Source organism: Triturus cristatus, chromosome 6, assembly GCF_964204655.1.
Source record: "Triturus cristatus chromosome 6, aTriCri1.1, whole genome shotgun sequence".
Lineage (NCBI taxonomy): Eukaryota > Metazoa > Chordata > Amphibia > Caudata > Salamandridae > Triturus > Triturus cristatus.
The window spans coordinates 219,876,854-219,904,243 of NC_140589.1; the positions used below are offsets into that span (position 1 = coordinate 219,876,854).

At 45.4% G+C, this 27,390-nt stretch overlaps 1 protein-coding gene across 1 annotated transcript in view; it reads right to left on the minus strand.

Moving 5' to 3' along the window:
• The window catches only part of LOC146816676 (adhesion G protein-coupled receptor F5-like), a 956,016-nt gene that overhangs the window by 146,508 nt on the left and 782,118 nt on the right, over window positions 1-27,390 (minus strand). Inside the window, exon 17 of the mRNA XM_085610571.1 lies at window positions 15,331-15,501. Coding sequence (XP_085466697.1) covers window positions 15,331-15,501 — 171 coding nt within the window. The remainder of the gene's footprint in view (window positions 1-15,330; window positions 15,502-27,390) is intronic.

Here is a 27,390-nt window from a genome sequence, read left to right on the forward strand (position 1 = left end):
TTGGCATACACCTAAAACCTGTCAGTACGATTGGATTTGTCAATGGTTGTGAGCCATTTAAGATAAATGAATAACAATGATTTGTTATCAATAATTAACATTGGAAATGTTTCAATTCTGAAATTGTGACTCTATGAATTAAATATTATTGAGGCCTATGGAAGAAGTATTGGCCTTCAGTTATGTGCATTTTATGTTATGATATCTATGGCCCTTTTCTCTGCACGTCGCGTTCATCTGCACATCGTCAACCACCTCTCTTTACTCTTCAGCACCCTTTTTTCACTCTCCCACGAATGTCCTTCCTCGTATCTTCCTCACTTCACCACCCTTAAGCGTACACTTAGCTCACTCATATTCAAGCACTTTATTTCCTTTTGCTTTGGCCTCGTAAATATTTTGACATCTGTGTACCCCTTAAAACACATATACACATAATTTCAATTGCAACTGGAATACATGGCCATAGTTCTGTGTGCTCTGCAAAGAGGTCAACCTGCTGACAGGCACTTTGCTGAGCCTGCAGTCTCAGTGCCAGAGCTCTCAATTAATGCCCCTCATAAACACCAGGCACAACTCAAAGTATGCACTATGCAAGAGCAAGAAAATGCAAGAAAAAAAAACAGAAACACAACATGATGAAATAGCTAACACTCTTGTAGAATGCAAGATTAAGTAGGCATGAAATAATAGAGGCACTAAAGCGGTAACATGCATTTACCTTGAAGTTTTTAACATTCATTGTTCGTAAATCAATCCATGTTTTTGGCATGAATATTAAGGCATGGATGTAGGAGAGTAGGACCTGCTTCTTATAGTTACCCCCACTTTTGGCTGTTTTTTCACTGTTTTTCGACTTTAGTCTGTCTGGGGCCCTGCTAACCAGGACCCCAGCCTAGCTGCTTCCTCTCTAAATTGATTACCAGTACTTTAGGTACACTCCAGATTGGATTCTGGGGTATCCTTATAAGTCCCTAGTATATGGCATACCATGTACCCAGGACATAGGTACCCCAGAGTCCTAGCAGGGGCTGCAGCATGTTTTATGCCACCCCTGGGAAGCCTTCCAAAATGACACCACAGGTCTGCTACTGCAGCCTGGGTAAGGTGGTGCATGCACCCCTTACTTAGATATGGGTTCACGATATCTCTCCATATCACTGCACATGTAAACCTATCAGTCACCCCTATGGCAGACCTTAACAATCCTGAAGGTAGGGTGCTGGGTTTCATGTGAGAGGGTGCCCATGCATGAGCAGAGCCCCTCTGCAGCTTTCAGAACCTCTATTCCGGGGTTGTTTGTGATGCCAGACCATATACTCTTGAACGCATTATAACCAAACGGTAAATGCTAACTTTGGAATGGCTGCATTGAAACATGTCGTGTTTGGTGTCAAACACCTTGGAATCATACCCCCACACCAGTAACTGGAGTGGGAGTATGATCCCACCCTTCTAGAGGGGGAGACATGACAGCAACGGTGTACCAGCTAACAGAGCCCTGGCATCACAAAATGGTCCACCACCGAATCTTCGGATTGTGTGGAGGGAGTCACGTGCAACACAAGGGGGCCGGCACTTCCGGTCCAACCCCCAATCAGTTTCAAGCAAATCGAGGTAAAAGACGATGCACAGCGCAACGCGCAGCGGACGCGCTTAATGCAACGGTGAGAGCGAGAGCAAGAGCGCCTGCTGGTTACGTGAGAGGAGCGCCTGGCAAAGGGCCCTCTGTGTTTTGTAAACCTCTGTTTAACTGCCAAGTTGGAGCGCCTGGTAAAGGGCTCCTAACGTCCTACACGATATTTTTAAAAAAACATTGTTTTTAATCTTTTTAAAACATTGTGTGATATTGTGTATATTTTAGTCAATCCATCTTTAAACCTTAAAATTAATCTTACTGCATTCATACCGCTGACAGACGCACATACTCCCCGGTCCACCACCGAATCTTCGGATTGTGTGGAGGGAGTCACGTGCAACACAAGGGGGCCGGCACTTCCGGTCCAACCCCCAATCAGTTTCAAGCAAATCGAGGTAAAAGACGATGCACAGCGCAACGCGCAGCGGACGCGCTTAATGCAACGGTGAGAGCGAGAGCAAGAGCGCCTGCTGGTTACGTGAGAGGAGCGCCTGGCAAAGGGCCCTCTGTGTTTTGTAAACCTCTGTTTAACTGCCAAGTTGGAGCGCCTGGTAAAGGGCTCCTAACGTCCTACACGATATTTTTAAAAAAAAAAAACATTGTTTTTAATCTTTTTAAAACATTGTGTGATATTGTGTATATTTTAGTCAATCCATCTTTAAACCTTAAAATTAATCTTACCGCATTCATACCGCTGACAGACGCACATACTCCCCGGTCCACCACCGAATCTTCGGATTGTGTGGAGGGAGTCACGTGCAACACAAGGGGGCCGGCACTTCCGGTCCAACCCCCAATCAGTTTCAAGCAAATCGAGGTAAAAGACGATGCACAGCGCAACGCGCAGCGGACGCGCGCAGCGGGCGCGCCGGCGGCGCGCCGAAGGCGCGCCAAAGGCAAGCCCGTCTGCGCCCGTCCGCGACGGGCCGGGACCAGGGGCCATACCCCCTGCACAAACAGGCAGCCCCAGCCAAGGAAATACGAACCACCGCATACACTACTCCAGTGATGAGCTTAAAAGCCTCAATAATAAAACAATTGATAACCCAGCACGATGCGCACGAATGGGACCGGTAAACACCTCTGGCCCCTTCGGCTGCATTAATTGCAGATGGGAGAGTATGAGCTGGCTCGAGCCCACTACAATAAACACCCCAAATCTTATCCTGAAATGCATCTACATTAACGCCAGATCACTTCCCAGACATGCTACGGATATATGGGACATCCTGATTGAAATCAACCCTGACCTAGCTTTTATAACAGAAACATGGCTGGATCACCACAGCGCCCCCGATATTGCAACTGCCCTCCCAAATGAGTATAAAATACTTCACCTGAACCGGACAGAGAAGAGAGGCGGGGGGGTAGCTTTATTATTTAAAGACTCCCTCTCCTGCAGACAGGAGGCAATCACACAGGTCAATAGTCATGAAGCTATGGCCTTCTCGGTATCCATTAACACCAACATTCTGCTCGGAGGAGCTATAATTTACAATCCTCCAGGCAGTACGTTGGATTTTTGTGCCCAGCTTCTTGCACAAATCATGCCAGTCTGCCTCAAAAATAAAAACTTCCTGCTGATAGGTGACTTCAATATACACTATGAAAACGGTAACAATGTCCTTACTAGACAACTACTAGAAGACATGAAAATTCTACAGCTTACGCAGAGGATCGATAAGCCCACACATATAGCAGGACACACATTAGACTTAATATTTTCTAATATAGACTCCATTGTAATCAACACTGTAAAACCACTGATCTGGACAGACCATTCCTTAATCGAGTTTTTGGTCAAAGTATTTTCCAAAAATTCAAAATCTCGAACCTGGACCTCATCTAAAACCAAGAGTTGGAAAAGATTTTCAATCGAAAAATTTCAGCAAGATTTTTCACACCCAAACACGACTATCATTGATCCAAATGACGAAATAGAGTTACTCCAGTCTCACATCAGTAAGGCCCTTGACCACTGCTCTGTCACCCAACACAAAAAAAGACGCACTAGATCTGAGAAATGGTATGGACAAGAACTAAAAATAATGAAAAGAAAATGCACACTATACGAACATAGATGGAGACTTAACAAAACCGACGACGCTAGAGCCATCTACAAAAAAGAACACACACTCTACAATAAAGCTATTAGGAAGGCAAAGAAGGACTACTTCTCGCACAGAATCACAGAAAACAAAAACTCCTCAAAAGAACTCTTCAAAATTGTCAAAGAACTATGCAGTCCCATGGGTCTCTCATCCAACCTCCCTCCCTCCCATGAAAATTGTAATAAAATCAACGATTACTTTTGCAACAAAATAGATACAATCTATGCCTCCTTTTTAAATACTAAGTCTACATACACCGAACCTCAGGGACTACCCTCCCTGCAGGCGATTTGCCTCAATTTTGGCCCCTTCTCAGAAGAAGAAGTGAGTCAAGTCATGTTAGAGGTAAAATCAGGCTCCCCATCAGACCCTTGTCCTCATTTCATTTTCTCCCAACTAACCCCGATAATATGTCCAGCAGTTACAAAAGCTTTGAACTCCTCCTTAAATCTTGCCGAATTCCCCAAAATCTGGAAGAACGCCATAGTGACCCCTCTATTAAAAAAAGTGGGCACTGATGTAAACAATCCTGCTAACTATCGACCTATTTCCCAATTCCCCTACCTATCTAAAGTACTTGAAAAACTGGTCAACAGACAGTTGTCCCACTTCTTAGAAACCAATGATTTATTGGATATATCCCAAACAGGGTTTCGAACAAACAATAGCACGGAGACAACCCTCCTAGCTGTAACAGACAACATTAGAACCATGGTAGATCAGGGGAAAACAGTGGCCCTGATACTTTTGGACCTCTCGGCGGCTTTCGACACTGTACCCCACAATCACCTACTAGAAATCCTAGCAGCAAAGGGAATTCGGGAAAAAGCTTTAAGTTGGCTACAGTCCTTCATCCAAGATAGGACGCAATCAGTACAGATAGGTAATTTTCAATCCCCTCCTCGGAACATCAAGTATGGGGTCCCACAAGGGGCCTCGTTAAGCCCGACTATGTTCAACATATTTGTGTCCTCACTGGCCAAAATAGGGCGAAAATGGGGTGTCGAGATCTGCTCTTATGCAGACGACACCCAACTGATGATCTCCTTGGATGAGGAGAATGACCCCAAAGGCAGACTTCTCAACTGCCTTACTGATTTAGCAACCTGGATGCATAGTCATTGTCTGAAACTCAACGCAGACAAATCTGAAATAATGCTATTTGGCAGACATTCCCAGCTATGGGACAACAGCTGGTGGCCTACAACATTAGGCACCCCCCCAGACCCGACTCCAACTGCCAAGAATCTAGGGGTGTCTTTGGACACAGCCTTAAGCATGAAAACCCACGTATCCACGACATGTGGTAAAGGCTTTGCCATGTTAAAAATGCTGAGGAGAGTCTTTCCATGGATACCACTGGACTGCAGAAAGATTCTGGCCCAATCCCTACTAATGAGTAGGTTAGACTACGGAAACTCTCTGTTTGTAGGAATGAATGACTATCTCTTCACCAAATTACAAACTGTACAAAACGCCGCGGCTAAGGCAATATGTAATAAAAGAAAATTTGACTCAGCCAAGAGCTGCATGAGGGATTTGCATTGGCTGCCGATTCGACAAAGAGCTCTATTTAAGCTACTTTGTACAACACATAAGACACTACACAATACAGGCCCGTGCATCCTAAAAAACAAAGTCACACTCTACTTCCCATCCAGAAATCTACGCTCTCAATCCACTGCTAGAGCCAGAACCACACGCGTCAAAACCGCAAAGATGGGAGGGCGAGCCTTCTCTCACCTGGCGGCTAACAGATGGAACGATCTACCTGTGCACCTTAGACTCATAACTAACTACCTATCATTCAGGAAACAGCTAAAAACGTTCCTCTTCCCCAAACCCGACTAATAAACATAATCATTTGACACTTCCCCGCATTACCTACGCAATTCTGTCTGCAACTATAGCGCCGTGATATCCCATGGGGATGATTGATTGCGCTTTATAAGCACCCCATAACATTAACATTAACATTAACATTAACATGCTGCCAGCCACAGACACGAGTCTGCCCTCCTGCTGAATCCTTGAACTTCGACGATCTACATTGAACTAGATGACTGAAGAATCTCCCTTGGAGTAAAGGAGTTACCAAAGACACATCTGTCCACTTTGCATCTCCGAAGCTCCCGCCAGACTCCGAGGAATTTTGGAACACAGCAGGTGGGTTTCCATGGTCTCTGAGGTCGATCTGTGCACTCAGCAATTCTGAGGCCTGTATCCCTCTTGGAAGACCGTGCAACCCGAACACCTGGAAGATTGCCCTGAGGTCCCTTCCCGATCCCTAGTCTGTCGACTGGTGGGTCCCTGTGAAGGGAACTTTACTTCTAATTGGGCTTACCTGGTTGCTCCAGAAGTGCCCTGACTCTCCATTGCTTGGGGAGTCCCCAGGACCTTGCTGGTCCGCACCGAAGCATCTTTTCTCTTCCTGCGTCGGTTGCTGTTGCCAAGGCTTGTTGGGTCCAATCCGGGCACCGACACCACAGCACTCGACATCCTTCATGGGACAGCTCGAATCCAGCTCCTGGTTATCGTCGATGCCTCCTGGTCCTCGTGGCTGCAGAGTCAAACTTCACCTCTTCCCACCTGAAACACCCGACATCAGTGGGCATTTGTCTATCATGCCCCAGGTCACTGGCAAGTGACCCAGACTCTGTCCCCTCTGCTTTCAGGTTCTTCTGATCTTTGATCCAGGCTTGGATCACACCGTAGACTTTTCTCCATCCCGGCAGCAGCACTTTGCAGCAGATCGCCATTGAAATTAACAACGATACCCAACACCATTTGACACCTATGCACCCGGCTTCCCTGGGTGAGGTAACTCGAGTACTCCAGTGCTCCCGAGGGGGCTGGCCCTAGAACCCCCTCAATCTAAAGGGGTTTGCTCAAAGTCCTCTCCTAAGTGTCCTTACCTTCTAAAATTCCAACCGCGACTTTCCCATTGAATAGTACGGGGCTCAAGGCTGTGTTCTCACACTGCACACATCCCCCGTGGGTCTCCTGTGTCACTACCTTGGGTGGTTCCTTGGGATCCCAGTGATTCTACGTGCTCTAGGCACTGTGTCTAGTCAAGTCGTGGTTCTTATACCACTGTCTTAATATATGGTTTGGTCCACCCCTAGGGGGTGTATTATTGTGTATCTTGGACTCTAATCTCATAAAGAGATTAGTAGTGAGTGTTTAGAAATAAATACATATAATTTATATATACCTTGTGTGGTTCTCCTTTTATTTAGTCATTCAAGAAGTTATAGTCTGGTAAACCAAGCTGCTTTACACTCGTTCAAGACTTAGCCTGAAGGCTGCTCTCCATAGCTACCACTAGGATAGCTTTCAATAAAGGTTGTCTTTAAACCTATCATCAATAAGGGTTGTTTGGACTGGTGCATGGTGCCCACTATAACTAGTGGACAGCATATGCCAGGCCAACTTCTCACAATGGAGATAGTGTGAGTTTTAACACCATACAGCACTTAACTGTCTTTACTGTAAGCACATAATTCCCCTTTGCGCTTGACTCAGCTAGTTGGATCAAAAACTCGGGGAACAGTTGGAACACCGCGGTCTAAACCACGAGTGTTCTGACTTCGCAAGCCCTACCATGCATGCCTTAACCATGCATGTGCGTGGTTAAGGCAATGCACGATAGGGCTTGCGGATGGACGGAAGCATGAAGCAGGGAGAGATCCGCGGTGAGGTAAGTGGGGCTGGGGGGTGGGTCGGGGTACTTTTGTGGGATGGGGTCTGGGGTTGTTTTGTGGGGTGGGGTTGGGGTGGGGATTGTTTTATGGGCTGGAGGTGGGTCGGGTTGTTTTAAGTGGGGCTGGGGGGTGGGTCGGGGTACTTTTGTGGGCTGAGGGGGTTGGGGGTTGTTTTGTGGGCTGGAGGTGATTCGGGAAAGTTTTGAGGCTGGGTGTGGGTCAGGGGTAGTCTAGCTTCGGACAGACGGAAGCAGGAAGCAGGTAGAGATCTGTATTGAGGTAAGTGGGGCTGGGGGGTGGGTCTGGGTACTTTTGTGGTCTGGGGGGTTGGGTTGTTTTGTGGGGTGGGGTGAGTCGGGTTGTTTTAAGTGGGTCTGGGGGCACCCCTTAGTTTTCTCACCGCCAGCCTTTTCATGACAGGCTTACCACCATGAAAAGCAGGGCTGGAAACTCATAATGCTGCACCGCCAGAATATTATGGCTTCAGATCGCTTCAAGACCACCAAAAATCATGGATCCCTGGTGGTAGCTATGGTCCTATGGCGGTTCAACTACCAAAGTCATAATACGGTGGTCAGATCGCCGGTAAAGCTACTGTGGGTTTGATGGTCCATCGGATCACCAAACTCATAGTCAAGCCCTTAGGGAATGCTGGGAAAACCTGTTGGAAATCATTGAAACAAAAAAACCACAGAAGTTCTGGAAGCTGATACAGGCAGCATCAGAACAACCCGCTTGGGCCATAAACTGTGTGGTAGAAGAAGCCGCATGAGAATAATATTTGAAGGAATTGTATGGTACATGTAGTGTACCTGAAGTAGGAGAAACGTTGCATTGGGGCGGGCTAGTGGAAGATTTAAAAATAGACTTACAGTAGAGAATGTGAAGAACACTATAAATAAGTTAAAGCTAACCAGAGCATCAGGCCCCGATAACCTACCAGCTATTATAATAACGTCTCAGATAAATTGGTGGGCTGAATTTCTGTCACATATGTTTTTTAGCCATTTTAGATTCAGGAAGAATCCCAAAGAACTGGAAGGGTGTGGTAATTAGACCTGTGCATGGGAAGGGTGACATGAAAGCCCTGCAAAATTATAGATTGATCAATCTGCTGGACATAGGGGAGAAAGTCTTTTCAAAAATAATATTATGTAGACTGAAGGATTGGGTGCATCAGCGGGCGATTGGGCCGGTAGAACAGGGTGGCTTCAAGGAAGGCCACTCCACTATCGACCATTGCTTCACCTTATGGGTAGTGGCATGGAAGTCAATTGAGCAAAGAGGGAAGCTATATTGCTGTTTCGTGGACTTCCGGGCAGCGTTTGACTTAGTGGACCGTAAATGTCTATGGGAGACTCTGAAAACATATAACATCCCAGAAGGTCTGCTGGCCATAATTCAAGAGCTACATAGAAGGAATTGGGCGCAGATCATTAAGGATATGGTGAGGTCCTTGACATTGAAAATAGCGATTGAGAACGGTCTCGGAGAGGGCTTTTTGTTGGTCACCTTTCTCTTTGCCATATTTCTAGCAGATTTGCCTGGGCCTTAGAGGTTGATAGAAGTACCAGCCCGAAAATAAATGGTAAACAATTATCATGCCTATTGTATGGAAACGATCTAGCAATTTTTTATTAGACCAAGTTAGGTCTCCAAAGGAAGCTAAATGCATTCAGAGAGTACTGTGTGTCAAAGCATTTAACTGTGAACTAGGAGAAAAACAAAATGCTATGCTTTGGTAAAAGAGACCCCAGGTGTAGTTGGTTCTTAGGCCCATTAAACTTTGAAATTGTGAGTGAGTACAAATACCTTGGGGTCTGGTCTGATAGTACTCTAATGTGGCACAAAAACGTAGGAGCCCAGAAAGAAAAGGCCTTTACATCGGCGTGTGGGTTGAAAACATTTAATCGGGATTATGGAGACATGTCCCATAGACCTCTGTTAAATGCCTACAGTGCAATGATACCCCCTCAAGTACTGTACGGAGCAGAAGTTCTTTACCTAAGTGGTAAAAGTGGCTGGGTTCCAGAGGAAGGGAAGTGTTTAAAATCCCTATTGTCATTATCAGGTTCAGCAATGATTCAGGCCATCAGAAATGAGCTAGGAATGATATCTTGGAGTATACAGGTTCAAGTGGCTCTGTTAAGGTTCTGGAAATTACAGGATCCCGGAGCTGTACAAAAGGTCTCTCAATGGTGTAGAAACGAGATTTGGCTTAGTAGTTTAAAACGGGCCAAGGAGACTAGAAAGAAATTGTACACGGTTTGCGAGAACTTGAAGGTGAGAATTTGTCAACACTCACTTCATGCAGAAATTACTAAGAGTACACTCAGATCCCAAGGGCAGGCACTGTCCAGGACGGTAGATGGGGAGTACCTGAGTAAGAAGAAATTGGTTCAATTTACGAGGGCTACCTGGCTGAACGAGGCTTGGTACCCATACCTGGACACGTTACCTAATTACTGGCTCAGATGCGAAATTTTGAGACTGAGAATTGACATTAATCCTTGGATGACAAATGAGAAAATAAAAGCAGTAATGATGCAGCCCAATGGCAATTGTATATGTGTGCTGGGAACAAAATGTGACATTCAGCACATATTAGTAGATTGTGTAACAGTTTGAGACCAGCGGAAATTATTCTTACGCCCTATTTTTTAAAAATATGGCCCTGCATCACAGGCTCACGCTGTAGACCTACTCACAGACATGCCAAATTTTGATATTACAATTGCAAATGGAAGATATGAGAAGGCCGTAAAAAGTTTTTTTTATGGAAAAATGAATTTGAGAATATAGGTGCTAATTGAACTGGGTTTATAGCGATTTTAAAGGATGAATTCTATCAATCTGCACTTATGTATTATATACATGTTTAAACTTTCAGTGGGGGTCTGCTAATAATGTTTACATTAAGAAATTACGTTACTATGTTACTCATTGTATGGATATTCATGCTGTCCTTTATTTTTTACCTATCTTAATGGAATTATTGATGAAATTGGGATAATTTTAGGCTATTTATAAAAGTTATTTTTATGCAGTTTGAAGACCAACGGTCTAAATTTACATTGCCTTTGAACTGAACTGATCTTAGTCTTAGTCTAAATTCTAAGTCATAACACATGTGAAATAAAAAGAGACATCTTCAGTTTTCCTCCCTAGCTTCGTTCAAGCTATGTAGTTCATACATCTTAGCTGACAGCCAGGGGGTCCTACTTAGCTGCATTTTTCTCAGCTAGGAACACCATCGCAGAGAAACACAGTGACCTTCTCCAAGCATTGAAGCTGATTGAAAACAGGTTTGTTATTCATCCAAGGTATGCGTGTTGGAGACGACTTTATAACTCAGATGGCACTTTCATAATAAGAAGGTTTAGCAAAGGACTAGAAAACCATCAAAAATGTTACACTACTTCTTATTTTATTGCTTAATAGGTAGTTTTGTTGAGACGATGGCGATGCAGTAAAGACTCGTTGGATAGACAAGCGTGCAAACTAGTTCCATCCAACTACCATCAAAACATAAAAACAGCCAGGCGAAATTATATTACCAATCAAATCGATCAGTCTAGTAACTCATACAAAGCCTTATTTAATATAGTTAAAGACTTTGTATCACCTCAAGCCTGTAGACAATCTCCGGCTAAATCTCAAGAACTATGTGACTCTTTAACAACCTATTTTCAGGAAAAAATCATGTAGATCTATGCCAATTTTCCAACTATTAAGTCTCAGAAGCCGGTACCTCTTACCGGACTAGATGAACTGGAGATACCAACAGCAGGCACTCTTGATCAATTCGAAACAATCCCGCTTGATGAGATCTCTAATTCATTATCATCTGCTAAATCTGGTTCGCCTGGTGATCTATGTCCTCCTAAAACTATGGCCCTTCTATCTTCCAGTTGTGCCCCGGAAGTTCTCAAAATTTTTAACTGTTCGATGCAATATGGCATTATTACTACCGTTTGGAAAGAAGCATCTGTTCGATCTATCCTGAAAAAACCTACAGCTGACTCCCAGGTTATAAGTAACTACCGACTAATATCTTTGTTACCCCTGCTGGGCAAGCAACTAGAAACCTTCATAAATAGGCAGTTAAGCTCATATCTCGAGTCCAATAAAATTTTAGACCCCTCACAATCTGGATTTCGTCCATGTTTCAGCACTGAGACCGCTATTCTGGCAGTAACGGTCTCTGTAGGGCAGGCAATGGATGCCGGGGGATCAGTGGTACTGATCCTCCGAGATCTCTCCACGGCATTTGATACCATCTCTCATTTACTGCTTGTGGAGAGACTATACTCATGTGGCATTCGAGGCACAGCCTTAAAATGGCTGGAAAACTTTTTGTCAGATAGATGCCAAATGATAATGTTAGGACCTTACTTTTCTCTGAAATTTTGTCTGGACAAGGGCGTACCTCATGGCTCTTGTCTAAGTCCTACATTATTTAATGTTTACACAGCCCCTCTGGCAAAAGTTGTTGAACCATTTGGGTTCGAGATAATCTCCTATGCTGATGGCACTCAGCTGATGTTCCCAATCGGTTCTAATCTAGAAGATGAGAAAACCCGATTCTCAGCAGGTATGTTCGCCATCTCTAATTTGATGACGGAGAACTGCCTCCAGTTGAATCCTAGCAAAACCGAGGTTATGCTTATGGGTAAAGCCTCAACCATCTGGACTGATGACTGGTGGCCTCAGCTGGGGACGGCTCCAATTCCTACCTGATCCGTGAAAAATCTTGGATTAAAATTGGACCAGAGACTAACTATGAAGTATCATATTGCGACCACTATTAGCTCCTGTTATTACAGCCTACGTCTCTTACGCAAGATACTTCCCTATCTGATTATTAAACACTGTAGAACCCTGGTCCAGGGTATGGTGATGAGTCGCCTTGACTATGGGAATGCACTGCTGGATGAAGTAGGTGAGACGTTGCTTGCTAATCTGCAGGTGATTCAAAACACTGCGGCAAGGATGATTATAAATCGCCCTCCAGGCTCTTCCTCAGCCCCCTTGCTGAGAGAGCTCCACTGGTTACCAGTGAAGAAGCAATCCTTTTTTAAGATATGTTGCCTTACGTTTAATGCCTTAAACGGTAAAGGTCTTCATTATCTACAAAAGACATTTACAAAGCAGGTCTCGAGCTGTAATCTCAGATCAAACTCGTTAGCTCTTCTAAAGGTCCCCCGAATTTGCCTAAGCCGCACTGGCGGTAGAGCCTTCTCATACCTCCCCCCTCGGTATTGTAGTCAGCTCCCCATGGCCCTACGAAAATGCACTTTGTACATTGCTTTTAGGAAACAAATAAAAACCTTTCTGTTTTAATATATTCATCAAATGTTACCGGTTTCTTCCTCTTGTTCACTGGGTAAGCTCCGAGATGCCCCCGGGTAAGTCGTGCGCTATATAAATATGCTTAACATAACATAACTATTCTATTTGTTTTCATAGCAACATTTATGTATAAACTCTGCACTAGATCACTATTTATACTAGATCACAAAAGTAAAACTACAGGTGATAAAATGTACATGTGTAAGTTTACATTTACATTTTGTTGTAAGTTTTCTACTGTTGGCAACTCACCATTTATGAGTGTACATTTCTACAAAGTATAGACTTGTATGTCTCCACCTTCTGAAACTAGAGTGAGGAGGCTAATTTACAAGTGTAAAGTTATAACTTATAACTTTTCACATGTAGGCAGAGATCTCTGCCACCAGGGCAGAGATCTCCCCATAATAAAGAATAGGAAAAGGTTAAATGTGTATTAAACTTTAAAAACAAATAGTAAAATTATTCTAATGCTAAATATTAATGAAAATACATTTATATATGATAAATGAAAATTGAATTGCAATTAAAGATTTATTAAAAACACTTAAAAGTAAAGTTTTATATTTATTTAGTATGTATTAAAATTACTATGTTATGTATAGAATTATTTTTAAATACACTTTTTTTAAATTAAAACTATTATTAAAATAGTTTAAACTAAAATACCATTTACTTTTTATTTGAAATTAATTATTAACAACACATTCAATCTATGTATATTTTTAAAAAGTTGAAAACAATTAATGTATTGAAACATGATTTCCTATGGGGTTCTATTATAAGTCCCTATCTCCATTATTTTCTATAAGAGGGTGTTGCAGGCCATTTGTGGTGCTAGACTTGCCCCAGATATGAACTGCAACATACTACAAAATGTAGTTTGTGAGTAGACCATCCATGAGGATAGAGGCTCAACATTCACTAATACAAACAATCCTCTATTCTCACAGGGTGGGATCTTACTCTTACGCAGCATCTTCAAGTAATGTGTTGGGAGTTTGTGGGTCAGAGTCTGCCAGATTCCCAGCCTCAGGTTGGGATTTGGATAATCATGCAATTTCCTGAGGATTTTGGATTTTTTTAATACTGGGATGTATTTGTTGGTAGTCTTGCAAAACATATCAAAATTACCTCAAAACACCAGGCAGAACAGGACACAGTGACAATGAACAGATACATCGAACATGGCAAGCTAAAAGGGGCATGAGGGTTACTGGTACAATAAATACATAAATGCATGTGGGCCCAGTAACAGAGAAAAGGGGAAGGGATGGGGGAGGTCCTTGAAAGCAAAGAACAAGGAATTGGGGCCTAGGCCTTTTATGGTGAACTCAAACCTTTAAACTGATGGTTAAAAAAGATCTCAGGAGCAAGCGCAGAACTTGTCTGAGAAGCACCACACCTGAGAATAGTAAAGATAAAATGATCATCATCATGGGCTCTGGCCCAGGGCAAGCAAGAGGAAGGCAGAGCGAAAGGAGGAAGAGAAAGGTAGGAATTAGTGACCATGGGCGAAATCAAGTATGAAAAAGAGCCAGTGCCAGTGAGATAAAGAGACAGAAAGTGTAATGTGGTGGAAAACATGGGAATACGGTGGAATCAAAACAAGGCCGCCTAACAGTGGAGTGATGTAAAATGATGGAGCCCCCCTGGAGAATGTGATTAGGGGCTCCAGAGTCTCCCATATCTCACAGATATTCTTTGGCCTGGGACTGGTTGGCCTCACCCGTAGGGTCTCTCTGATGGACTGGGACCACCCCACGCCCCCTATAAGCAGAGGCTGCAGGGGCCTACTTTATGCCCCTGCAGTCTAAGCATTCAACATCCCCGACATTCTTAAGAAAATGCTTGTACTAAATGAAGTCAACCGGAAAGGTAACCCCAACTCTTGTCAATATTCTGGACTCGCATTTTACAGCCATTTTCTTTTCCCTACTTTTCCAAACGGCTTCTACAACTCTCACATGCATCCAAAACACATGTGACGCCTCGAACAAGAATCTGGCAGGAGTACAAGACCATTGGCACAAAACACAAACAACACACAAAACTAATACAGAAGACACAACGCTTTGATATCCGCACTTTTCGGAAATTAACCATTGCATTCAGTGATGAGTTTGCGTTTTTCCCTGATTTCAAAAAGGCTGTAAATCTCCGACTTTTGCGTCGATATAACTCCTTTTCAAACCTCCTCACTGTCTCTTCACATTCCTCTCTCCCCCTTTATCTCTTCACCTTTGCTGGCTCTGACTTTGGAAGGTGCCGACGCTCTGCAAACCGTGGGGCTTATTTACAAGCCCCTTGCGCCACTTTTGCGTCATTTTTAACAAGTGAATAGTGACGTACAGGTGGCGCAAGGGGCTTGTAAATAAGGCCCCGTATGTTTAAAAAACACAACAACAATATAGAACTGCGCTTTAAAAGTTAGTTGTATTGGGAGGTAGTTAGCAAATCGCAGGTTCGTTCTCAACCCATTATCAAAGAGAGACCTTTCGAAGCCTCGGGGGTGGTTGCTTACTTGCATCATGGTGCCTTCTACTTTTTTGGTAACTTCTGAAAGAGTTTTCAAAATGTCAACTACTGCATTCACGGTTGCAAATGTAGTTATGGTTGTTTCAGCTGCAGTTACATTAGCACTGAGATTGTCAAGAAAAACTGGTATTTCAGATGGCGGCTTTGCCTGCAATTCCTAAAAAAAAGAATAGAATTGTATTATCAGAAATATTTCCCGCATAAAATTAGAGTATCAAAAACGCTAACATTGCTATACTTGCTTAAAATTATCAGTTACGCCGTTTACTATATTATTCACAGTTACTAATCACAATAACGCATTTACAAGTCAAATATAAATTCGCCAAATGCTTTCTATATCTAAATTGTTTCATAGGTGAGGTAGGCTTTCAGATAAATATTTATCTAAAAGCCTATCTCACCTATAAAACGAGGGTGAGGGATGCCAACCCACAATACATTAAACAAAACTTGCAACATTATATCGCAAAAACGTCTTCTTTTTTACAGCCAGCATAGAAATAATCCATCTACATGTAATTTAAATAAGAAGGTGCTTATTAAAATAGCACACATTTAAATGATTTTATTTTTGTATTGTTCCGGTTAGCACAATTTTTGCCTTTACATCTGTAAATAAAACCTGCACTATTTCAGCCTTGCTAAGACCAGATGCTGAGTCTCTCCACCAATTTTTAAATCTGTGAATCCCTTCTAGCCCACTGCCCTCTGTTGAAGGAGCACTGAGTCACTGAACAATCTAAGCAGGTTACTCATAATGGCCAGAGAGGGACACTCATGTCTGCATCTACAAATTAGCTACAAGCCCATAATACAACTGCATCATGAATGCTTCAAACTCCAAGATTTACAGGCAAGAGAGCTCTTGATTGCCCTGTATGAAGAAATGCTGTTTTTCACAAACTTTTCTTTCAAGCAGGATAAACACCTTTTTAATACCATTTACAAATGGGTAGATATGCTCCTGGGCAGCACTGAACTTCAGTAGTTTAGAGTGAGTGAATTCACCTTCCTTTGTATGGTTACGTCCAGTGGAGTAGACAGACCTTAGGCAGTCCCTGTGTTTTCTGCCACGCGACGGCCACATGTTGGGGGGTGGGGATGCTGGCGATGCCTGTGTTTCCTGCCTGTGCCCCCCCCCCCTTCTATGCCACTGGTTACCACTACTTCATTTGGCTGAAAAACTGAAATTTTCTGCGCTTTAAAGTGAATAGTTCAGTCTGCTGTGGTAAGAGGGTGTGATTTTTCTGACTCAGTGCAATCCCCTTTACTATGGGGGAAAACATTTATAACAGGTGCTACAAAAGATGAGAGCAGGCTCTCCTGTTGCTAGGGTTACAGAAGCTGTAGATCAGGATAAATCAATATCAATAAAAAAACATTTTAATACACACCTCATCACCTTTTGTCAGTGCTGCAAAGCCCTTCCCTCACTCAGCCAACTCTGAATTTGCATCCTGTAATATTGTGCTTTTGGGTATCCACAAACTGCAGACATCATCACATAGCGTGGCTTAGGGGATTTTCAGCACTTGACTTTAAACATTGCCCGTCTTTTCAGTTTCAGCATCAACAATTATCCTTCATGAACATACTTATATTTTAGCCACAGAGGGCCAGATGTAGCAAGCTTTTTACTGCTCACACACCCAGAGATTCAGTAAATTAGAGGGAATACATTTTTTGATGCACCAAGAACATTTTATGATATGGAAAACTTTTTTCTGAATCGTAAATTGTGTTAAGAAAAGGTACTGATTTAATTTTTGGTAGGCCATGTTCTGAGAGTTCATTCCAAATACCGAATGGATTCCAAGTAGCAATGGCTTCTAACTGTTGTTTCAGTTGCAAACATTGAAAAGTTACTTACTACCAAGTTAGAGTTGGAATAGTAATATGATACCTCACTTATGTGGGTGTCCAATGCAGAATTCGCGAAAAAACTTATTTTTTAAAAAAATGTAGAGCTTAGAACTCTCCGTGCTATACCCTAATTCCCTATGTTTTGGGCTCTTCCCAGTCATAGGCCATTGCCCCCGCCCCCATACAAAAGTGAGGTATCATTTTACTCGGGAGACTGAGGGGTGCCGGCACGGTGATTCTACAAAAATATGTGGAAAATGTGCTTTTTTCAGCTACATTTTAGGTTTGCAGGTGATTCTGGGTAGGAAAACATTGAGGTATCCACGCAAGCCATACCTTGCTGGACTCCCCCTGGTGTCTAGTTTTCAGAAATGTGTGGGTTTGGTAGTTTCCCAAGATGGCTGCCGAGCCCGGGGGGAAAAAACCCAGGTGACCCCCCTTGCAAAACCAGGTTGCTTTGTGATAGGTAATTTTGATGTCTCCCTCAATACGTTTTAGGCCCTTGCCTGTCACGGGTACTTGACCCACCCACGTGAGTGAGGTACCATTTTTATCGCAAGACCTCGGGGAACGCTGGTTGGTAGGAAATTTGTGGATCTATGCAGTGCAGTTTCCAGAAGTTTCCCACACAGAAATTTGAGAAAATTTGATTTTTCCAGCTAAATTTGAGGTTTGCAGGAGATTCTGGGTAGGAAAACGTTGGGGGGTCCACGCAAGCCATACCTCGCTGGACTTCCCCAGGTGCCTAGTTTTCACAAATGTGTGGGTTTGGTAGGTATCCCAAGATGACCGCCGAGCCCGGGTCCAAAAACCCAGGTGACTCTTCTTTGATTTGGATGTCTCTTCAAAACATTTTGGGCCTTTGCCTGTCGTGGGTACTTGACCCACCCACGTGAATGAGGTACTATTTTTATCTGGAGACCTGGGGGTTTGCTGGGTGGTAGGAAAATTGTGGATTCACGCAGATTCCAGAACTTTCCAACACAGAAATGTGAGGAAAATGTGTTTTTTACAAAGTTTTAGGTTTGCAAGGGATTGTGGGTAAGAGAACCTGGTGTTTGCCAGACAAGGCACCCCATCCTGGATTTCCCTGGGTGTCTACTTTTCAAAAAATGTATAGGTTTGTTGATTTTCCCCAAGAGCTGGCAGAGCTAGGGTTAAAAATCTACAGCCAGGCACTTTGCAAAAAAAGGGTCAGTTTTCACTGTGAAAATGTGGTGTGTCCACGTAGCGTTTTGGGCCATTTCCTGGTGCGGGCACTAGGCCAACCCACACAAGTGAGGTACCATTTTTCTTGAAAGACTTTGGGCAATGCGGGGTTGGGTGGAATGTTGTGGATCCACGCAGTTTACAAAACTTTTCACCACAGAAATGTGAGGAAAATATGTTTTTTTGACAACGTTTGATGTTTGCAAGGGTTTCTGGGTAAGAGAACCTGGTGAGAGCCTGACAATTCACCGCATCCTGTATTCCCTTCGGTGTCTAGTTTTAAAAAATATATAGGTTTGCTAGGTTTCCCAAGGTGCCGGCAGATCTAGGGTTCAAAACCTACAGCTAGGCACTTTCGAAAAAAAGGGTCAGTTTTCACTGTGGAAATGTGGCGTATCCACATTGCGGTTTGAGTAGTTTCCTGTCGCGGGCACTAGGCCTACCCACACAAGTAAGGTACCATTTTTTTCTGAAGACTTTGGGAAATGCAGGGTGGGTAGAATTTTGTTGATCCATGCAGATTCCAGAACTTTCCACCACAGAAATGTGAGGAAAATTAGTTTTTTTATTGACAAAGTTTGATGTTTGCAAGGGATTCTGGGTAAGAGAACCTGGTGGGAACCAGACAAGTCCCCCCATCCTGGATCCCCTGAGTATCTAGTTAAAAAAAGAAATAAAGGTTTGCTAGGTTTCCCGAGATGGCCGCAGATCTAGGGTTCAAAATCTACAACTAGGCACGTTGCAAAAAAAGGGTCAGTTTTCACTGTGAAAATGTGGCTGGTCCACATTGCGTTTTGGGTTGCTTACTGTTGCAGGCACTAGGCCTACCCACACAAGTGAGGTACTATTTTTATCGGAAGATGTTGAGGGGGGAATTTTGTGGATCCATGCAGATTCAAGAACTTTCCATCACAGAAATGTGAGGAACATTTGTTTGTTTTTTACAAAGTTTTAGATTTGCAAGGGTTTCTGGGTAACAGAACCTGGTGGGAGCCAGACAAGTAAAGCCATCCTGGGTTCCCCTGGGTGTCTAGTTTAAATAAATGTATAGCTTTGCTATGTTTCCCTAGGTGCCGGCTGCACTAGGACCCAAAATCCACAGGGAGGCACATTCCGAAAAAAAGTCAGTGCCTAGTGGGCTTTCTGCCGCCATGGGGAGGAGGGAAATCGGGGGCTCCTGCTCCCATCTGCCTCCTGGGAGGGGCAGAAAGACTGTGGCATCATTTTTTGGGGGGTGGACAGCCCCCACCCTGGACTTTGAAGAAAGAAAAAATCCCTGGTGGCTAATGGGCTTTCTCCCCCCGGGGAGGGGCAGATAAGGTGCTATTGCCTCATCTCCCTCGGGCGGGGGGGAGAAAGACTGTAGTATTTTTTTTGGGGGGGGCATTGACATGCCCATTCTGGGCAGCCCCCCACCCCTACCTATATAAAAAAAAATCCCCGGTGCTTAGTGGACTTTGCCCCCCCAAGGGGCAGATCAGAGGCTATTGCCCCCATCTGCCTTGTGGGGGGGCATAAAGTCTTTTGTTTTCTTTGGAGGGTAGGTTGGGGACATTTGCATGCCCATTCTGGGCAGCCCCCACCGTGACCCTACAAATAAAATAATCCCTGGCGTCTAGGGTGCCCTTTGCCACCCCGTGGGGGCGGATTGGGTGCTACTGCCCCCAGGGGGGCAGAAAGACTGGAATTTATGGGGAGAGGGTGGGGGCATTGGCATGTCCCTCTTGAGCAACCCTCACCCCTAAATTCATCGGGGAAAAAAACTTTGGTGTCTAGTGGGATTTCTGCCCCCTGTAATTTTGCGGCAGGGGCGAGGGCATTCCCATGCCCATATTGGGCAGCCCCCACCCCTAATTTGCATTTGAAAAAAATCTCTGGGGGTGCATAAAGACTGTACTTTTGCGGCAAGGGTGGGGGCATTGCCATGCCCATATTGGGCAGCCCCCACCCCTAATTCAAAGTTTAAAAAAAAACTGGCATCTAGTGGGCTTTCTGCCCCCGGGGGCAGATTGGGGGCAGAAAGACTGAATTTTCCGAAAACAATATGGGGGGAGCAAAGGCCCTTGCCCAAGGGGCCGCTCCCCCCTCCCTGGTGCCTAGTGGGTGGATCCCTGCTTGGGGATCGCCCTCCTGGGGAAATCCCCAAGCAGGGTTCCACTAGGGAGGGGTACCATTGGAAAGGGGAGATTCTCCCCTTTCCAACGATACCTCTCCTGACTTTCTACATGCTCAAGGGGCTAAGATAGCCCCCTAAGAATGTAGAAAGTGAAACTAAAATGAGCCTCTTGGCTCATTTCCGTTTTGGTTTCACTGAAATGACGTCAGTGCGAAGTGCGCTCTGATCGTCATTTCAGGGAAACAGAGCAGGCAGTCTTGGGACCTGGGGAAGCTCTTCCCCAGCTCTCGAGCCTGTTGGGGGTAAAGGGAATCCCTCTGGTGCCCGCACCAGAGGGATCCCCTGTGCCATGTGTGAGGACAGCCTGGGGCAGTTCCACGCACATGAACACTGGTGCGTCGGACGGCCCCCGGCCATCTGACGCACCGAAGGGGTTAAGCGACATTGAAGCTGTCATCGTGTTCAAACAAAGGATAGTCTAGCATGGTATGGTGATCGTTGCAGCAAGAACCAACTTACTGTGTGGGTGCTTTAGGGTAGCGTAGCACTCCTAGTGAAAGAAGAGGGACGTCTCCCTGCAAGATTTAGTAGGTTTCTCTTGAAGCCGAAAGAAACAGTCAGGTTTAAGGATCGGAAAGTGTGATGGCATTCCCTGCTGTCTTTGTCGGTTCATTTTGCCAGATCACTGTGTGTATGGACCAAGTGCCACTTAGAGGTCAAAGGAGTCTGCTAATCAAGTTGATGAGTCACAACTTGTAGAGCATTCTGTCACTGCTATGAAGCAGCGTTAGCCGTGAGTCAGTTCCTGGCCTAACAGGTGCTGCCAGGTTCATCTTCGTTATGAAGTCTGTGAGTGCCCTGAGCAGAATGGTAGCTGTGTTTTAGGGTGATGCACTACTAGTAGTGGGGCCAGACCAGCAGTGACTATCAATTGTTGGTCAGTCAGAGGTCCATTCTACACTAGCGGTGGGCGGCGAACTCCGCTCCGCCAGCAGAGTTAATGCAGTTTTGCCAACTCAGCGCTCCGCTTGGAGTGCGTAGTTGGGCAAAAAACCCTCTACAACCCACTAGCGGAGCGGAGTTTGCCGGCACCCACCACTAATTTAGTGCACAAATGAGAGCAATCATAAACCGTTTAAGGAGCCCTTCACAGTAGACCTCTGAAAGTGATTACCGCTCATTAATCCAATTGAAGAAGCTTGATGGACTGGAGTCAAAGTAATATCTCTTAATTCACAAAGGGCTCAAGATCGCTTGTCATGAAGGAGGGCCAGAAATGAATGAGAAAGTGCTGCATTCTGAAAGTAGCGTGCACAACGTATATTGACATCTTTATTTATGTTACTGCAAAATTAGTGCATTCTATTTTTAAGCTCGACCCGATGCAGTGATCTTGTATAAAGGTGTTAAGCTGCCGATACTGTGTGAGCCGGTGTCTGCCTGAGCGCTCAACCTGACATCACCCTTAAGGCACTGGTCTCCACTGTTGGATTGTAGGGAATGCTGTGGTTGTGAGTGTAAGAAAGAAGTAGCAAAGGTGGCATAACGGAGGCCGAGGGCATCGCGGAGTCGAAGGAAAGCCCCAGTGTCTTCCTCTTCCTTGGTCGCTGCAGCCAGTGCTTTAAATGTGCCGGTACTCACGGGTTCCTAGTACTGGCACTTCCAAATTTTCTAGCCATCAGTACCGGCACTTTTCTTTAATCAGGGAGAGTACCAGTACCGTAATTGTTGGCATGGCAGGCTAAGGTTTGGTATCGCCTCCAATGCGGAACAAATGCCACTCTGCTCCTGGATCTCTCAGTCACACTGAGCCCCTGAAGTAGCCTTTTGCAGAGACGCTCCTAACGTCCAGTAGCGCCCATTAGAATTAGAATTTCCCCACACTGCAGGGGTTGCGGAGGGCTTGCTTAGAACTGTGATTAACAGGACAGTCTAGGCATTTTAGTCCATTGAGGGTATTGCCTGGCCATACTAAAGCGAGTGGTAGTTCAACAAAATCCTACATCTTTCCCAAAGCCTGTTTTCTTATGTTTGCTTTTTTCAGCACAGGTGCTTTCCTTTGTGTGCCCCATCAACACTAATTGCTGCATTTACACGATAACAGCGACGGATCAATGGGAATGAAAGTAGTCCCGCCCAAAGAGCAATGCATAGCAGGGAATGCTGCAGCACTCCAGAAATGAGCTCCGGTGACAAATGGCAATGATCTGGTTGGCGGAAAAAGAGATGAACATAGAAGTAAGGGGGAGGGAGGAATGTAGAAAAGTAAGGTGACAGCTAAAGTTAGTATTAGCACTTTTTTCAGATAAAAATAACGGATATTTGTTCAGTTTTGAAATGGGTGCTTAGGAATTGTATTTTAACACAAATTTGTGTAAAGTAACACATCGGCTGTCTTTCTTGAAGTAATTGGTTCAGCTATTGATGAACCACATGCAATTTCAATCAAATTGCCTCTTTTAATGCCAGGAAGCAGTCTGATCAAGAGAACTGAACTAACCATTGGCCTGAAATTTAGTTTAAAATGCTGCCTTGCAGAATTGAATACATCAAACAATCAATCAAACATTTGTAGAGCGCACCACTCACCCGTGAGGGTCTCAAGGTGCTGGGGGGGGGGGTGTGCTGCTGCTACTGTTCGAATAGCCAGGTCTTGAGATGTCTCCTGAAGGTCAGCAGGTCCTGAGTCTGCCGTAGGTGGGTGGGGAGGGTGTTCCATGTCTTGGCGGCGAGGTGGAAGAATGATCTGCCACCGCCGGTCATTCTGTGGATGCGTGGAACGGTGGCGAGGGCGAGGTCAGCGGAGCGAAGCTGGAGGTTCAGGGTGTAGAAGGTGAGTTGTTTGTTGAGGTATGCTGGTCCAGTGTTGTGGAGTGCCTTGTGAGCGTGGGTGAGGAGCTTGAAGGTGATCCTCTTGTTGACGGGGAGCCAGTGCAGGTCTCTCAGGTGGGCTATGATGTGGCTGTGGTGGAGGATGTCGAGGATGAGGCGTGAGGAGGAGTTCTGTATGCGTTGTAGTAGTTTCTGGAGTTTGGCCATGGTTCCCGCGTAGAGGGCATTGCCGTAGTCCAGTCGGCTGCTGACGAGGGCCTGGGTGACCGTCCTTCTGATACTGGTGGAGATCCATCTGTTGATCTTGCGGAGCATTCGGAGGGTGTTGAAGCAGGAGGAGGAGACGGCATTGACTTGTTGGGTCATTGATAGCAATGAGTCTAGGATGAACCCCAGGTTTCATGCATGGTCGGTGGGTGTTGGTGCAGCTCCCAGTGTGGCCGGCCACCAGGAGTCGTCCCAGGCAGAGGAGGTGGAGCCGAGGATGAAGACCTCCGTCTTCTCTGAGTTCAGTTTCAGGCGGCTGTTCTCCATCATCCTCTTTGGTTGTGCTTTGTTCGCCCTAAGTTGGCAGGGTATGCCCAGACGTGGGTCCCTTGCTCACTTTGCCACTGGATTCAGGCTAGCCTGGCTGATGACGGCTGATTAGCCAGAAACCGGTCCCAGGATGCTTGTTTCCGGTCCAGGGAAGACATGGCTTGGCAGTTTGGGCTGGACTGTTCCCATGAGGCACAGGGTCAGACTGATTTGCATACGGCCATGTCTGAACTGGGGTGGCAGAGTGAGCTAAAGAATGATGATGGATTAAACCCAGATCAGTTGACTGGGGGTGAGTGCTTGCATTGTTAAACACTCTGTCCATCATCCCCTTTGGTTTTGCTTCATCCATTCGGCAACGGCCTTCATTCCTTCGGTGAGGTTGGTTTTGGCGGTGGCGGGGGCCTTGGTGAGGGAGAGGATCAGCTGGGTGTCGTCGGCGTATGAGACGATGTTGAGGTCGTGCGATCGTATGATGTTGGAGAGCGGTGCCATGTAGACGTTGAAAAGGGTCGGGCTGAGGGATGATCCTTGGGGAATGCCGTAGATGATCTTGGTGGCTTCAGATCGGAATGGAGGGAGGCGGACACTCTGGGTTCTGCCAGTGAGGAAGGAGGTGGTCCAGTGAGGTTCTGTAGCGATCCGAACCCGTGAATTCGGTATCGTAGTACTGACACGATTTTGGTACCAATGAACCGCAAATGATCCATTGTATACGTGACAGTGTTTTCGCTGCGCAACTAGCATGAATTCACTGGAAAACAGGGCATTCTCTCGTAAAAGTCACGGCATCCATTTTAGTTACGGCATCCATCTTGTTTCTTGCCCTCACATAGTCAATGAACGAACGATGACCCCGGCAAGATCACCTTGTTAAGGACACGCAAGCTCGAGCCCGAGAAAGGCTGACGCTGCATGACTAGGCAGAATCAAGCTGCCTCCCTTGCCTGAGGCCGGTCCTGCTATACTGGTTCTTGTGTCCGTTGTCCTAACTGAAAGGCCGAAGACGATTTCCCTGCCCGTTTATGATCCATAAACACCTCTTATCCTACATTTCAATCCTTTGCACCTGGCACTGCTCCTTTCCTTCTGGGCTTTTACAATGGGGAGGTTACGATTTTTATGACGGGGAGGATCAAGTAGAGAATGAAGAACTGACAAGAGAGCCTGATCGAATACCGAAAACCTACAACTAGTCATTGTTTGATATTTATTTATTGTCTGTTTGGGATACCGGGTTGGGCATGAGAAATATTCGTGTAATGTTGCCCCAAGACATTTTTCTTGTATTTAAGAAACAACCCACTTAATGCAATTCGAACAGTCTCCTAGATTCTGCCTCTGTGTGGTTCCTGTGATTTCTGTGTCCCTGCAGTAAATAAACCTTGGTCTTTGACGCCGCCATCGAGAAGCCCGTGTCTCTGTTTATTTGTGCACCGGGACAGGGGGAACTCAGGGGTCTTCGGGTGTTGTTTCCCTGACACCTCTGGACTCTTAAAAGTCCAGAACCTCACCAGTCCAGGGCTTTGTTGCGAATTTCTGCGTTGCGGAGGCATGTGCGTACGGTGTGGTGGCAGATGGTGTCGAAGGCGGCCGAAATGTCCAGGAGGATGAGGGCCATGGTTTCGCCATTGTCCATCAGGGTCCTGATTTCATCGGTGGCGGTGATGAGGGCAGTTTCGGTGCTGTGATTGCTGCGTAATCCAGATTGGGATGAGTCCAGAGCGTTGTTCTCCTCGATGGAGCGGGTCAGTTGCTTGTTGACAATCTTCTCGATGACTTTCGCCAGGAACGGGAGCAGGGAGATGGGTCAGAGGTTCTTGAGGTCCTTAGGGTCCGCCTTGGGTTTCTTGAGTAAGGCGTTGATTTCGGCGTGCTTCCAACTCCCTGGGAAGGTGGCGGTCTCGAAGGAATTGTTGACGATCTTCTGGAGATGGGGTGCGATGATGGAGCTTGCTTTGTTGAAGATGTGGTGCGGGCAGAGGTCGGATGGGGAGCCAGAGTGGATGGTGTTCATGGTTTTGATGGTGTCGTCATCATTGACGTGGGTGCAGGAGAGCAGGAGGTTGGTGTAGCTGGGTGGCGGTGGGTCTGAGGTGTCGTCGGTTGTCGGGTGAGCCTGGTTGTTGAAGCTGTCGTGGATGTCTGCGATCTTGCAGTGAAAGAAGGTGGCTAGGGAGTTGCTGAGGTCTTGCGACGGCAGAATTTACAGGGCATGACGGAGCGTGCATGCACTCACTCACACACAGACACATGCAGTCACACACACACATGCACACACACACACGCTCAGACACACTCACAGCTTGGAACTTGTTTTGTTCTTTTGAAGTGAATAAATGATTTATGCTTTTATTTACTCGGAAAAAATATCAGCCCTAAAGTAGCACTTTTTTTTTGCAAGCCTGTATTTAAAAATACAGGCCTCAACAGTAAGCGTGATCTATCAACACAAATAATGAAATATAGGGCAACAAATTACTGGCTAAGTGGCAAATTTAGGGTATGGGTACCTCATGGAGGGGAGAAGAGGAGGCTAGTGGGGGAAAAACTGTGACAAAATGTAAGAGACTTGTGGGAAAGTATACAAGAGGTGGCAGTAAGAGGGGCAGAACCAGGAAGAGAAGGTTAGAGGCTGGGTAGAAACGAGAGGAAAATAGTGAATGGAGAGTAGATGTGGATGTAAAGACACTGAACCAGAAAGAGACAGGAAGAGCCTGGCCGTAGGGAAAAGGGCTGAGGCAGTACTTTAAATGGGCCGGTAGTCACAGGTACTCAGTACTGGCACTTCTTATTTTTATCACTGTTATTACCGGCACTTCCCTACTGCCTAGGAGAGTACCTATACTCATGAAAGGTAAGGACTGCTAGTGCTGGTGAGCACTAGGCTGTCCGATAAGAAGCTGTCTCTGACAGCCAAGGCGCTTCTGTAGTCCTTAGCTCTGCCGCTATTGTGTACATGTCTGCTTGTTTCTTTGTGTGTATGCACGATTGAGGATATACAGAATTGTGCCAAACAACAACATCTTGGCTTTCATTTTGTGTAATGATGTAACCTGTTTTGTTAACATAAATGCATTTCTGTTGTGTTTTGCTATGTGCTGCAACTGGTACCATCATATCTTGGCCTTAGCCCCGCCAACAGCCCACCCACTTGCCACACCTCTAACGAGTACCTGAACTTATGTTTTCCCATTTAAAGCACTGGCTGCAGCAATCTGGCTGAGTGACGCCCCCAATGCTGTTGACTGAGACACAAGAGTCACAGACACGATGCACACATTTCTGAGGAGGGTGTGTGCACCATCACAAAAGACATTTGGGGGGCAACACAGATACCGTAGTTTCATGAAACAACACCCTATCGTCCTGAAAGTGCACAGCGCCATCCGTCTCCATGTGGTATGCGGAAATGTGTTTGTTCAAACCTTTTTAGGTGAACCGCGTTGGCTGCACTACTATGAAAATGTACAATAAACCAACTGA